Source organism: Gopherus flavomarginatus, chromosome 3 (genome assembly GCF_025201925.1).
Source record: "Gopherus flavomarginatus isolate rGopFla2 chromosome 3, rGopFla2.mat.asm, whole genome shotgun sequence".
In the NCBI taxonomy this organism is placed as follows: Eukaryota; Metazoa; Chordata; order Testudines; family Testudinidae; genus Gopherus; species Gopherus flavomarginatus.
This window is the reverse complement of record NC_066619.1, coordinates 215,146,811-215,162,088: the sequence shown is the minus strand read 5'-3', so window position 1 is coordinate 215,162,088 and position 15,278 is coordinate 215,146,811. Positions and strand designations below refer to the sequence as shown.

Below are 15,278 nucleotides of genomic sequence, written 5' to 3'. Positions count from 1 at the left end.
GTGCAATGCATTGTTTAGCCAGGTGTGCTGGAGCATTAGAGCAGTTCTCCTTTGACCCTTTTACCTCAGACATACACTATTGATACCATGGCTTTGAGAGTTTGGGGCAAGTCCAAACAGATATCCTGGGAATTTCATTTTCACATTTACGCTTTAGACATCAATTTTTCTTCTATTTTCAAATCCTCTTTCCTCATGCTCAAGATGCAAATAAATTGTGCTATGAGTCCTGCAGCTGAGAGGGCTGACAGTCTGTAATGACCAGTCAGGGTCTAACTACAGGTAGCTATATTAAAAAAAACCAAAAACCCCAAACCCCTTTCTGATGAAAACTCAGATTAACACCAACCTCTCCTGGGCTCAGGTGTAAGAGACCCTAAGGTCAAAATCTGGGGTCTTGTCTTCTATGCTGCAATGTAGTGAGTCTCAAATTAAGTCTGAACAGTAACATATTTAAAGACATAATGGGAATAGTTTAACTCTACAGACAGATTGCTCCTTGAATATTTGAAATAGATCTTTACTCACTTGCTGCAATTCTCCAACATACAGTTGTAATTCATACAATTGATTTTTCAGGACATACATCCTGAAGGCTCCAGATTTGACATGCTCCTCCTAAAATGTGCCTGTGACCTAAGGTTTGGAAGCTATAGTCACAAACAGCACACAAGTGTGGATAACAGTCATCATTACAGATACAGCTGAAAGAGCAATAAACAAAACAAAATCACCTTCAACTGACAGTTTAAATATGAACATTTTGGTTAGATGGCCACATTTCTAGCAACATAATGCAAAGTTTTCAGATTAATTTCATACATATTTTTGAAAGTGCTATTACAGCCATCTCTTGTAGGCTTTAATGTCTGCATTCACTTTGCTTTTATCTGTTGGTTCAGGTTTCAAGTAAAACTAGGCCATTAAAATGTGCTCTTAATTTTAGAAATTCCAGAACTCTCTACTATGGCCCACATTGGTACTCACTGATTTCCACTGAGGAAGAACAGGCCTCTCAAAACAAATTTTTAACCCACTAACTCTCCCCCGACCATGCCAAAAATATGTAAGAGCTGATGGACACTGTATGCCACAACGATAATCAGTGCAAGAAAATTCTGTGGTGGGTTGGATAGTTTTGTTTATGCTACTAAAAAGGTGAAAATACTGAACTTTTTTGAATTTTATACTTGATTTTCATTTCCTAACTGTCCCATCCAGAAATTTACAATGCCTTAGCTGAAAACTGTGGCACAGTCACGGTTTTTAAAATGATTTCATCAAGTTCTCTGCAAAAGAGCTAACTAGTTTTACAGGACTCCCCACTTCCTTGCAAAAAAACAAAAACACCCCCTCTCCCTAAAACTCTTATAATTCCTGCAGGATCTTGTAAGCTGCACTGCAGGGAGCCAACACTTTTTAGCTGATGCCAGTGTACCAGTGCTTATTTGGCTATAATTCTCTATGACTTCCAATAAATAATTAGCCTGTCACTCATGATGCCTCTTATGTCTCTGAATATTTTGATTTGATTTAAAGCAATGTTAGTTTTAATAAAAATACTGGAAAAGTAAATATAGATTTCCAGGGGAAATCTTTTCTGCAAACCTCGCATTGTGCTGCTATTATTGGTGCATATACCTGCTATTGAATGACTTAAAGATTTGGTAGCCTTGTTAATCTTTTGGCCTTTAATCTAAATGAAGGCTGGATTTGAATCATAGTTGATGAGTGTTAGGTAGGTTGTATCATATATGGAAATCTGATTTAATTGCTTTGATGGACTTTTTTTTTCCCAAATGCTGAGGAGAAATGGGACTTTTGAAACCTTAGAAGTCTATTTCATGCTTCATTACAACATAATTCTAAACCCTTATATTTCTACCATTCCTATTTTGGTAATGAAAGGAATGTAATGGGGAAGTGTTTAAAATCATCATCAGCAATCTGGGGGTTAATTCTGCTTAACCTAACCTTTATTAAAAGAATGACACCAGATCATATAGTTTGTCTGGAGTGCTGGGGGACTGTTAGCATTCCGTCAGTGTGGGTTAGTTCTTAACCTGTGATTTCTGCAGATTCCCATAGCAGTCATGCACACCATATACCCACTCCAATAGCATCCATTCATAACTACTCACTACAGCAGGATTTGACCTGAGAAACTCTAGAATTTTGTTTCAATTTATTAACTCAGAATGTTTTGAAAAGTTTTTTAAATAAGTTTTCCCTTGGCCAGCAAGGGAATTGTCAGCCTGAAGTTCTCAGCAGCATCTGGTGAGGCTCTCAGCCAAGTTCTTCAGATACTGTACATCCACAATGACAGCCCATTGGCCTTTGCCATGGTATTTGATTAATCCTCAGAAAAGACTTGCTGGATCTAGGAAATTTAATTCCTGACTCCTTCGACCCAGATGCTGGCCAAAATGTAGTTTGCAATCTGTATGTAATCTGTATTTTTCCCTAGGAACTGGCCTTGCCGTTAAATTTTTCTAAAACAGTCATATTAATATGTTCAAAAATCCACTGCTGAGTTTCAGATAAAGGATCACATCTGTTCATGAAAATCTTCTTCTCAGCTGGGTTGCAATCTATACAGCTGTTGCTTACCGGATGGAACATAGTTTTGTCCTATGAGAAAAAATAGAATTAAGTAGTAAATGCCAAGTGATTAAAAGTGTTCTCATTTGCTAGAACTTGGATAAACACAACCCTAGTTGAGATTATTTAGTTTTCTGTAGATATTCTCTGAGCAATAATCTGGAGTGAAAAACAAAGCTATTATTGGGGAGATATAGATAGCTGAGTGATTTCTTAGGACAAAAAGCGTTTGTCTTATCTTAGAGAATAAAAGCACAGAGACAAATGGCAATAAGCAGTGATCTAGTTTCCTATCTTTCCAGCTTCATGAGACTCTTAGAAAAGTCTGATGTGCTTTCTGTATACATCTGACACAGACTCCATGTGGCATTGGTTGGACAAGTCACTTAAATGCTCTCCCTCACTTTCCCCACTTGTAAAAAGGAGATGATAATATTTGCTTCCCTGCCTTATGGAAGTTTTGTTAGTATTAATATTTGTTAAGTGCTTAGAAAACAAAAATGGATATTTATTATTAACTGGGAGTTTTGGTTAGCTGGAGTTTGGTAAAATCAGGACTGCACTGTAAAATAATGCAAGCACAGTCCCATACAGTTTGATTTACATCTGTATAAATTCCAGCTGCATCACTTGTTAGAGAACACTGAAGACTAACGTTGAATTTGAATCTTAGGTAAGGAAGAAAATATCCACTGGGTGCTAATATTTGAGGGTTGGAAAGTTCTAATGTATTTGGATTTTGTGTGGTGTGTGTGGGTGATTAGACAGCTGAAAAGTTTCCGATGGCTGTACAATACACTTACTCTAGCTGTTGAAATAACATTTCAGATAATCCCTAGTAAACATATCCAGGTTTTCCCCCTCTGTGCCAGGCATGACCCTGCCAACATTTGATACTAATCCAGGATGTGAACATTTGCACAGCCACAGAGTAGAAGGCGAGAAAGAGAGTAAGAGACAAACAAGAAAAGGTTCCTGTAATTTAGTCTGACCTATTTCTATTTTCCTTACCTGCAACAGACAGACCAAATTCAAAAGTGCAAGTCCCAGTTCTGTTCTTCTGGCCTTTTTGAGGCTTCTCACCTCACATATCATCACTTCCCAAAGCTGGCAGCTGAATACAACTCTGTCACTGCTGACAGGGCTAAATTGGACCATAGGCTTTATCTGGATCACTCATATGCAGGCTCCTACCCTTGCTTTCCTCACCTCTGCCTGTCCATTCCATTTGTGTGAGCTGGCAGAATATTTCAGTTTGCAAGAATCTCGGTCTTTCAGGGCTAGGCTGTGCTATTAAAGTAGTGCCCTAAGGAGGGACGGGTGCAGAGCCATGCTGCCCAATGAGAACATGAGACACCCTTGTGCAGGTGTGCCCTTCTTTTTGTGGCTGACCAGCTCTAGCGGTAAGGGCTAAAGGGTGTGGAGATTGCCCCTCCTTGCCTTCTCTGTGGCAGCTAGTGCTAGTGCCAAGAAGTCCCTGCACCCAGGAGAGTGCTGTGACTGTGACTGTAACTGGCCCCTGCTCTGGCGTCTAGGGAGTGGAAGACTTCTTACATCCTTCCTAACCTTTTGCACAAGGGCCAACCAGAGTCTGGTCCTCTGTGCTTTGAGACATCAGGATCCTTGGAAACTGAAATACCCTGGTTGTACACAAGCAGAAAACAAACTGTTCCAGCAGGAGAAATGTGCTATTCAAGAGCACTGCTGCCTTCCCAAAGAAAGCCTGTGCACTTCTGGATTAGTACCTGTAGTGCAAATTTTTGGATTCATTAGGTTGCTGCTTTCCTTTTACAAGTTTTTGTAATTAGAAAGCAGATAGTATCCCTTTAAGAACAGTTTTTTTATTACTCTGAAAAACTTCTTGGTTTCTTAACAAACATTTATCCATTCTCATCTCTAGTTTTCTCTGGCCTAAGGTTTAATTATTACTGGGTCATGGATTTCAATGGAAATGGAATCAGGACCATAAGGGGTAGCAGTAGTTTGTGCTGTAAAGCATAATTTTCCACTTGGAGCCAGAGAGACATAGGCATAAATCGTCCTTCACAGCCAGCATAAAAAGCCACAAGAAATCCTCCTGTAGATTTCAGTTCTGTCAGGGAAGAGAAATGAGATTTTTTTCTCTGCATGTGGGCAAGTCTGAATATTATTTTAGAAAGAAAACCTTTTCCATAAGATAATGGACATACTAGCAGCCCTGGACTGCTCAAGTAATTGGTTCGATGTCTCATTACCTTTCACTTCTTCTTTAACTACAGCCAAGGTCAGTAGTGACTGAAAGTCATTATCCTTGGATGTCTGCAGTAGTTTATTTAACAGGAGGTGGGAGTCTCAGCACAGTTTCTCCCAGACAGGTGTCCTCATGATAAAAACCTCCATAAGAATGATACACCCATTAACAGTATCAGAGAAGAAGCTGAGGGCCTAATGTACATGGTGAGAGAATTTCTCTGACAGTTTGTCCCTGCGCCTCTGTCAGGCAGTTGAGCAAAATGCTCTTTGTACCTGCTTTCTGGATAGAGAACTTTAGTTTCTGATGTTGTAAATCTAGCATCTTTCCTAATCACTACCCTTAGAGTAAAATTATAGTATAATTAAATTGGTCTTTCACAACTGGCTTTGTTTTTTTTAAATCTACTAAATCCGTCCCTACTTAGATACTCATAGAAGCTCTACAAATGGCAATAAAAGAGTTAGAGTGGATAAATTGAATCATGCTTTATCAGACTCAAACCATCTGTAGTGATGCTAAAATAAAAATTGAGGGCAGGTCCCTTTACTGGGAGAAATGGAAAATGAAAGGGATTGGCTAATATGGAAACATGGCAAAATGTGCTTCTTCTGAGCATTTTATAAGATTAATGACAAAAACTAGAGTACTTTACGTGACATGAGAAGAATTAAAAATAAGAATTCCATGTGATCACTAAGAAGGTGTAGGGGTGGGTAGGCATGAGGTGGAGCAGAGTAACAGATGTGGTCTTTGTTTATGAAAGGGGGCTGTTTGTTGCCTACCTATAGTCTATTATTCTTATGAATACTTTTGCACCATTAGTTTAAAATTAATAGACACTTGTAAAAAATGTACAGCCAGACCTATGTTCGGAACATTTGCCAGCATAGTAACATTGGTTAGAGGTTTGCTTCTTTGGAGATATTTACATGCCAGCAGAAGCCCTAGTGCAGATACAGTTATACCAGCATAGAAGTGCTTTTGGTGGTCTAGCTTATTCCTTCGGGAAACTAGTGTAAGCACTTTTTGCTGGTATAACTTGCATCTACATTAGGAGGGGTTTTGCTGGTACACTTACATTGGCAAAAGTTTCTAGTGTAGATCTGACCTATATCTGATGTGAGGCAATCAAAAACTATTTAATACACAGTCAAGCTCAGCTGAGAAATCAGCTTAGACCTGAGCAAGGGGAATATATTTAACCATTAGTTTTGCAATGTCAGCAGATCCTTGTTTTGAAGTTATGTAGCCAAACCAGAGGCACTTGTGCAGCTATGGCAATTAAGAAGATAGACTGCCACCAAGTTTGTATTATGGTTAAGATTGTCAGCACTTTCATCATAAAAAACATTTTCAAGGAATTTCTAATTCAGATGTAAACATTTGGCTTGTTCTGAGAATTTTTATGAGATCTCATCCCTCTAGATAACAAAAACAAAGCAGTACAGGGGACTTAAAGGGACATATACTATAATGTTTTTGAAAGTGATACTATTTCATTGGCTGTCTACTGGAGTCTGTCCACATCAAAAGTGATGAACCAGGTACAGAAGACAGCTCCAGAGCTGCATTTTGTCACATGTAACTGGTACACCAAGCACTAATGAAGTGTTAAAGTTGTTAAAGCTTCTTTTTAGCAGCTTGGATAGGCAAAAAGGTAAATTAGAAGTGGATCTGAAGCAGGAAAGAATTATTATAGGGGTACAAAATGAGATATTCAGCTGGTGTACATTGGCATAGCTCCACTGACTTCAGTGGTGCTCTTCTGATTTACACCAGCTGAGGAGCTGGTTCAGATAATGTAGCCGGATTACAGATGCTACCTCAGTTTCAAAGATATCACATTTCTGGAAAACCCTTTGGCACATCTCTGCTTGCAATGTAAATACTGGATTAAATGGCGAAGGTCAATAACTAGACACCTGAGGAAAATGTCAGTAGCTAAACTATTTCTAATGGTTATAGTTCAGTTTACTAGAATACATCATCTGAAACTAGAAAGTGCTACTGAGATATGTATAGTAAAATCCAAATCCTTGCCCTTATGCTCAGTTTGAGTAAATCTGGGAGCACAGGGGATGGTGGTTATGTGCAGGTGATCGACGGGTGGGAAGGAATCCCTCAGCATTTCAAAGAAAACTGCACAGATTACAACAATGAAAGGGTTAATCAAAGTCAGTAATTTGTTAATAATCTTATTTGAAATACTGTTAGTATTACTATGGCACTGTTTGCTCTGAACACAGTTTGCTCATGACCACATATTTTTAGTGCTTTATAAAAATGGGTTGAAACAGCAGATCAAAGGGACACCTAAACTGCTTACCCTTGATTTGTAAACTCCCTCTCTTTTGTGGGCTTACAACAATGCTTTGAATGTTAATTTTTGTGTGTGAGATTTATCTGCCAAATACTCTTTAAAGTATAGTAAAATATTAATATTTAACTCATGAGCAGCATTTCTTGCTGCTGTCACACAGAATAAAAATATTCTCTATGGTGCCTTTGTTAAAATGATACACGTCTTAAAGTGTCAAAATGGTAAAGCATCTTTCAAGGAATAAGGGGCTCACTCTGTGTTGGATCAAATCTGTATTAATTTTACTTTACCCTAAGTAGCTGCAAATGTACATAATGTGCATAAATGCCTACTACATATTAAAAGAAACATGCTCTACAGAGATTCTCATTTAAGCTAAACTGGAATAAACCATAATAGTTTTTAAAACTAATGTCTTTTGACTGGACAAACACATTGTTCTCCAAATTCAGTACAGATCAAGATAATATGAATATCTGAAAATGACCCAAGGTGACTCAAACCTTCCTATAGCTCCAGTGCTGGTTACCCTTCATGCCATGACAGTCATACAGTGTGACAGGGCTACTGTGCGAAACGGCATCGAAGCAGAATTTTCTGGTGTGAAGAGGTTCCCCGGGGCGGATGTCTTCTCTCCAACCAAAGGTAAAGAGCTACAAAAAACCAGGCAAGATGATAATATATGGCTGTTTGAAAGACATTTAAAAACAAAAACCAAACCAGTGTATATGTCCTTCCTTTGCATATCAAGGAAAAGGATTAATTAGGCACCAGTTGATGATATAGTGATTCAAAGTTCTGTTGGTTAAATGTGTGCATTAACACCACTGCAGAACAAACATCAGTATGGAACAACTGCTAGTTCTTGGCAGAAAAAGAAAAATTCAGATTACACGAATATTAGTTATTCTCCCAGTTCTAAGAAGAGGGGGAGAGTTCTAGTTACTGACAGAAGAAATTAGTAAACCTTTGGAATCTCATACGTAGGCAGCATTTCATAGAATCATTGACAACACAGGTGCAAAATAGTCAGGGAGTTCAGAAGATCATCCTAGCTTAGCCTCACGCACAGCATTTTTCTGACCTTCACTTAGAAATCATTGGGGTAGTATCTCAGTCAGTTACATAGACAGATCATTCCCCTGCCGAATTTTTGTCATGTTTAACCTACAGTTTCTTTTATTTATATGGTATAATATCATTTCCTCTCTTTTGCCCCCACTTTCCCAAGCCAGACATTAAGTTCTATCCACCTCCCTCCTCTACAACTTGTGATCTACATGCAAATCATTAAAGCCCTTCTTCATGTGGTTCTGAGAGAGATTCTGGAGGTTTACAGTCAGTAACAGTATTCTGCTCAATCAGACATCAGCTGCCTGAGGTTACTGCGCAGCACCACAAAACTTTCATTCGTAAGATGCAGGAGACAGACCTGACAACATCAGATTTAAAGATCTGGCATTTTCCTTTCATGTGAGACAGTGTGTAATACAGGTCACAAGTTTTAAGTTTAATATATTGGTATTAGTTCTTCAGTACTGTACTATCTCCTTAGCAGATTTCATTTGAAAACTGGTATATTTTATGGTGCCAACTCTTAGCTCTTTGAATAGCTGTCGATTTCCAGGTAGTCTCAGTTATACCTATGTAAATCCAGGCCATTGCAGTCAAGATGATCAGAACTTGGCCCTGAGTACCTCTGTCTTAGGGTGCGTATTTTAACCCTTTCATTGTTCTAGTCATCCTCTGAATTCTTTCTGAAAGTTATGCTCTGTTTAAAATGAAGTGTTGCAAATGATGCACTGTGCTCCAAGTGTGGCTGTATAGAGATGGCATAGAGAGGAATTATTACCTCCCTTGGCCTGCAGGCAATCCCACTATATGTACAGAACATATCAGAACAATATTTGCTCCCCCTCCACCCCACTGCATCTCATTGTGAGCTCATGTTCTCTTTGTTATCTGCTGTCATTCCTTATTTGTTCCTGCATTACAGGCTCTCTAGCCAACATTTGCCTTGTTTGGCCCCGTGCTGTGCTTATTATTTCCACCTTTCCTCAGAGTATTGTTTTACATTTATCTACAGTAAAGGACTGTGAACAGCTTTAACATGGTTTTTAAACCAATCCTTGCTTTGAAAAGGTTAAGTCACTTTCTCCGTTTCTTTGTGCTTCTTGAACAATGACTCCCATACCCCCTGCTGCGGTACCTTTATAAGTCATCAGCAATGAGAGAAGCAGGATTTGGCACTGCGGAAGCAAGGCTGCTGCTTCAAAAAAGTATAAGCCTTAAAAAAAATTATCACTGTTAGTCTGCAAGCCAAGTTACAGGCCTGAGGCTCAAAATAACCAATGGTAGACATTAATGCAAAGCTGGGAATCCCAGCTTCTGAATGGTGTAGAACAAAGGTTCTGAAACTCTCTCATTCTGTTGACTATTTTGTAAGAGACAGAGCCTCTCATGGGCCATTTTCTAATCTCTCACTGCTTAATTCTCAAAATATGTCATTCAGCATACCAGCAGGAAGGGCGCTACAGACCCTGGTGATCTATGGACCTTGAGAACTGCTGCCATACAGAATGCATTAATACTCAAGTTACCAGCTTGTGTCCTCATCTCCCTCCATTTCAATTATTGCATGATTTCTCTAGATGATAGCTTAGAGACTGATAGAGATAAATATTGTGCACCATATCCTGTCTGAAACCTGAGAATTCTCATTTTCTAATATACAGCTTTCATTCCCAGCCCTAGTGGTCTGAGCAATAATGGACCTTAAACCTCCAGACTATCTGGGTTTTTTTTTTCCTTTGTCTTCTCAAATTGTTCCCTTTTGAAACAATATCTACTCTTCTTTCTGGAAGTGCTGCCTCTCCCTGGTGTTGCATAATAAAAGCAAACTCAGCAGGGACTGGAACTCCCTCTTAGAACTTCCCAGAAAAGGAGAAAATTAGATTGGAGAGAGGAGCAACTGCTCCAAAACAAATATTAAAATCCTGTATTTACAGAGACAGTTCCACTCTTTCATTCTCATCACTTTACACTGGCTCATCATTTTGTGATTTCAGTCTATCCTCCACTGTCCTGGGAATTCTGCTTAGTTTGATATCAAGTCTGGTATTTTATCCTCCAGCTAATGTGTGAAGATATTACATGGTAACAGTCCCAGTGATGAGCTCCATGACACTCCACTTGTTACTTTCCTCATAATTTGATGCTGTTGCCCCTTTGGCTCACACCGTTAGCCAATTTTTGGGGCTTGCAGGATTGTTTTCATTAGGAGGAGAAATGGATGATAGAAATCAGCCCTGTTTATTTACAAAGAACATACTCTATTTCCTTGAACACGATAGGAACAAACAGGCAGTTTCCTGATTCACAATTTCCAAATGTTCCCCTCCAGTCAATTCTATGCCACAGGGAGCTCTCTCTCTGTGCTCCTTCTCAGGACCACACTCATCCCTTGCCAAACAATTGCTTAACCTATTGTTTAACTTCTCCTCATGAGTTGTGCCAAGTATCATGCCTCCAAAATTGCCTGGGCAGAAGCGTCTATTGTTTCCAGCAGTTCCTCCCACCCTGAAAGAAGGGTGCTTCACATGTCCATTGGCTTTACCCAAAGCTGTGGGACTAGTGGACCCTCCACAGGCAAGCTGCCAAGGGCAGCCTGCCTGCTGCCCTTGCGGCGCCAGCAGAGCGCCCCCCGCGGCTTGCCGCCCCAAGCATGCGCTTGGCGTGCTGGGGCCTGGAACCGCCCCTGGATGTGAGTGAAGTCATACAAAATGTCATATCACTGTCTCCTGGCAAGGTCAGCATACATTAACTCCTGTTATACAGGTCATATCTTGCCACTAATTTTTCTACTGAACTCCCCAAAAATTTCTATGGCAAGTTATCAAATATGCTATTAAAAAAAGGACATAGGTATAGTAATAAAATACTCAATACCCTAATCAACATTTTTTATTTCTATTGGCAAATACAGAAATCAGGATAAAGAGCTAGCAAAAATTAGAATCATGTATTTACAACCCTGCTGGAGCACCCTTTTAACCAGGCCCATTTTCATGTATTTCTGACAAATCTCAAGGGAAATTACACACTTAAATTCTCATTCCTTGTGAGACATTTCACTTGGAATATTTAAACTAGAAAATGTACTTAAAGCCTATTGCAGGTACCATTCCTGCACTGGCAGTAAGATAAGCTAATGAACTAGCAGGTCTATTTCATCTTACATTTCTGTGATTCTCAGATTCTTTTCTTTCTTTAACTGGCAGCTTTGAAAAACTGAGTAAAATGATTCCTATCCCTGTGTCATGGGATGCAGCCCTCATTCCCAGACTGGTGCCTCCTCCGTGGTCTGCACACCATCACTCTGTCTCTGCTCCTGCCTATGACTCCCATGGACAGCAGGTGAACCTGCCCTTTGTGAAGGCTAGCCCTCCAGTTCCTCCCCTTCCACCTGAGCCCCATCCCCCCACCCACTGGAGACCTAATCCTGCAGCCAGAGGACTGCTGGGGCCAGCCCGAGCCACCCCAGCCCCTGGCTGGAGCTGAGCCCCCACGAGCTTCAGGGAAAAGAGGGGGAGCAAGAGTGGAGCTTCAGGGCGGAGCATGGGCAGGATCATGGCCTGAGTTAGGGGAGACTAAACCCTAAGCACCCAGAACTGCAGTGTTCTCTTCTCAACAGCCCTCCAGCTAGGTTGCCATCTGTGTTTCCCCCTTTTGGGAGGGGTATCTCTGTCCAACAGTCCAGCCACTTCCCCAGTGGTGAGTAGGTGGACCTGCGCCTGCCCACTACTCCAAGACCCAACCCAGGGACCCTGTAAATAGTAGCCTCCTGCTGCTCCCCTGTAATCTCTGTCAGTGCTGCTCTATTTCCCTAGGCCACTTCCCATCAGGACACTCAGCTGCTCAGTCCTAGGAGCCAACCACTACTTTGTCCAAGGTGCTTATGTTCTCTTTGCCCTCCAGGGACAGAGTCTTTACTCCCTGGACTCCCAGCAGCAACTGACTCTGCTCTTCCAGTTGATATAAAAAATGAATGCAGGCATTTCTGATCACCCTTAGCTCCACCAGGTTGATGTGGAGGGTGGTTTATTGGGGGTGACCATCTGCCCTGTACAGTATGAATGGCAAGGTCTGCCCCTCACCCATCCCAACAGATTGCGGTTACCGTTGGCACCAGTCGGAGGAAGGGAACTTCTACACCTACATTTTGATGATTTCTTCACCAGTCTGGGGAGTGATTTACCTGTTGAGGAACTTATACCTATTGGTATAAGCCGTGTCTGCTTGGTGAGTAAGTTGTTCTGAGCCATCTCTAGAGACAGCGAAGGCATAATCGAATATGATCTGTCACAAAAGTGGAAGAACATAATGGGACCCAGAAGCTGAAGACAGTTGTTGACTGAGGTTTGGGGGCTCACCTGAATAGACCTGCCAAGGTTTGATAGCCCTCAGCATCTATCCATGGCAAGAAATTCACTGGCTACCAAGGAATCCAAAGATGTCCCTGTAAACTGTATATTTTGTATTGGAGTCAGGGTGAATAGTTCCTCATTCAACTGCAGGCCCAAGTCCTGGAAAAAGCAAGTGTCCTCTGCATAGCAGAGAACACCTCAACGTAAGACCAACCGTTGGGGTATGAAAACAGTACCATTGCCTGTCAATGCAAGTAGGTGGCCATTACCACTATAACTTTTGAGAACGCCCTCTGAGCCAAGGAAAGGCCAAACACAGGAGCACTCGGTATTGAAAGTGGTCCTGACCTATAACAAAATGCACATATCTTCTGTGAGATGGGTGACTTGCTATGTGGAAGTCTTTGTCATTAGCACAAGGAAGTATTTTGTGTGGAAACCTCTTCTGTTTGTGCTGAGCAGGAACAGGTTCTGTTGCTCAGGTAGAAAGAAGGGAGTTTATTTTCTGTCTTAATAAGAGCTCATGAGAGGGGTCACTGAAGAGGGATGGAAAAGGGAGGTAAAGTGAATGGTGTAAACTGTTATTACTTCTAGTACTAATTTGAGGTGATATGTTCCCAAGCTGGTTGAAAATGGAAAAGAGGTCTCCAAATGGGGGGAAGGTGGGCAAATGATTATAGCTGACACGTCCAGAGAAATGGGAGGGTTTAAACTCTTGACTATCCTGTAAAAACTAATGGTTAGAAGCAGCAGCTTGCTGTGAACTAGTGTCAGATGAATAGGCACCGACTGTGGGTGCTCTGGAGCTGGAGCACCCACAGGGAAAAATTAGTGGGTGCTCTGCACCCACTGGCATCCAAGCTCCCCACCCTGCCTCCCCACCCCACCTCACCTCCTCCTCCTCCTCCCCCAAGTGCGCCATGTCCCAGCTCCTCCGCCTACTTCCTAGTGCTTGCTGCCACCAAACAGCTGTAGCAAGCTCCGGGAGGGAGAGGGGAGGAGCGGGAATGTGGTATGCTCAGGGGAGAAGGCAGGGAAGAGGCAGGGCCAGAGCAGGGATTTGGGGAAGGAGAGGGCAGAGTTGGGGCGGGGACTTTGGGGAAGGGGTTGGAATAAGGGTGGGAAGGGGTGGGGCAGGGGGGGAGTTGGGGCTGTCATAAACAGATAGCTAAGGGTTAATGTCCCTTTCACCTGAAAAAAAAGTAACCTGAAGCACCTGACCAGAGGACCAATCAGGAAACAGGATTTTTTCAACTCTGGGTGGAGGGAAGTTTGTGTCTGAGTTCTTTGTCTTCTGCCTGACTCTCTCTCAGCTATGAGAAGGATTTTTCTATTTCCTGCTTTCTAATCTTCTGTGTCCCAGTTGTAAGTACAAAGAGATCAGATAGTGAGTTATATGGTTTTTTTCTTTTGTATTTACATGTCTATAGTTGCTGGAGTGCTTTAAATTGTTTTCTTTTTGAATAAGGCTGTTTATTCATATTTCTTTTAAGCAATTGACCCTGTATTTGTCACCTTAATACAGAGAGACCATTTTTACGTATTTTTCTTTCTTTTTTATATAAAGCTTTCTTTTAAGACCTGTTGGAGTTTTTCTTTAGTGAGGAACTCCAGGGAATTGAGTCTGCAGCTCACCAGGGAATTGGTGGGAGGAAGAAGTCAGGGGGAGATCTGTGTGTGTTAGATTTACTAGCCTGACTTTGCATTCCCTCTGGGTGAAGAGGGAAGTGCTTTTGTTTCCAGGACTGGAATTAGAGAGGGTGGACTCCCTCTGCTTAGATTCACGGAGGTTGCTTCTGTGTATCTCTCCAGAAGCACCTGGAGGGGGGAAGGGAAAAGGTTTATTTCCCTTTGTTGTGAGACTCAAGGGATTTGGGTCTTGGGGTCCCCAGGGAAGGTTTTTGGGGGGACCAGAGTGCCCCAAAACACTCTAATTTTTTGGGTGGTGGCAGTTTACCAGGTCCAAGCTGGTAACTAAGCTTGGAGGTTTTCATGCTAACCCCCATATTTTGGACGCTAAGGTCCAAATCTGGAACTAGGTTATTGACATGAGTGGCAGTGGTGAGAATCCAAAAGCCAGTAGGAATATTATATTTTTCTTTTCTCTGCTAAGGGCTTTAAGCAGAGGGGAACAGTTTGGTTTTAAAAGGAACCAGAGAGAATTTTTTTTCTGCTCTTTCTGGCAGCTGTGGCTTGCATATTAAGCAAGCAACCATTAAGAGACTGTTAAGGGTCTTTTGTCACACAATAGCACTCCTATTAGGAGGCAAATACCAGCACTATATACATGCAAATAAAGTGGTTTTTCTAGTTTACTTTACATTGAAAAAATTAGCTAGGAAGAAAGGGAAAAAGGCACTGTTGCTAGGCAGACCCCAGGAGGCAACAGAGCCTGCAGTTCAGAAGGTAAACACCGGAGGGCACCCCAACACAAGAAAACAGGAACTATGCCTACGAAGACAAAAATGGAGGCCGAAGAACAAATCAAAAAAGCTGAACACAGGCGAGAACTGGAAAAAAGACTACAAGAGATGGAGCGGAGAGAAAGAGAAAGAGAGGCAGCCTACAAAAGAGAGCAAGCAGCCAAAGATGCAGACCACCAAAAACAGCTGGAACTCCAGAGGGAAGCCCACCGACAGGCCATGGAATTAGAAAAGGCTAAGCAAAACACAGCCAACTCTAACAACCCTGCGCCAAT

General features: G+C 41.5%; 1 protein-coding gene across 4 annotated transcripts in view; it reads right to left on the bottom strand.

Annotated features, from left to right (window-relative positions):
• Positions 1-2,409: 2,409 nt before the first annotated feature.
• The window catches only part of GALNTL6 (polypeptide N-acetylgalactosaminyltransferase like 6), a 980,583-nt gene continuing 967,714 nt past the window's right edge, over positions 2,410-15,278 (bottom strand). For all 4 annotated transcript variants that reach the window (XM_050945337.1, XM_050945338.1, XM_050945339.1 and 1 more), the window contains exons 12-13: positions 7,658-7,807; positions 2,410-2,631 (exon numbers count right to left, since the gene is read on the bottom strand). In XM_050945337.1, coding sequence (XP_050801294.1) covers positions 2,464-2,631; positions 7,658-7,807 — 318 coding nt within the window. In that variant the 3' untranslated portion in view covers positions 2,410-2,463. The remainder of the gene's footprint in view (positions 2,632-7,657; positions 7,808-15,278) is intronic.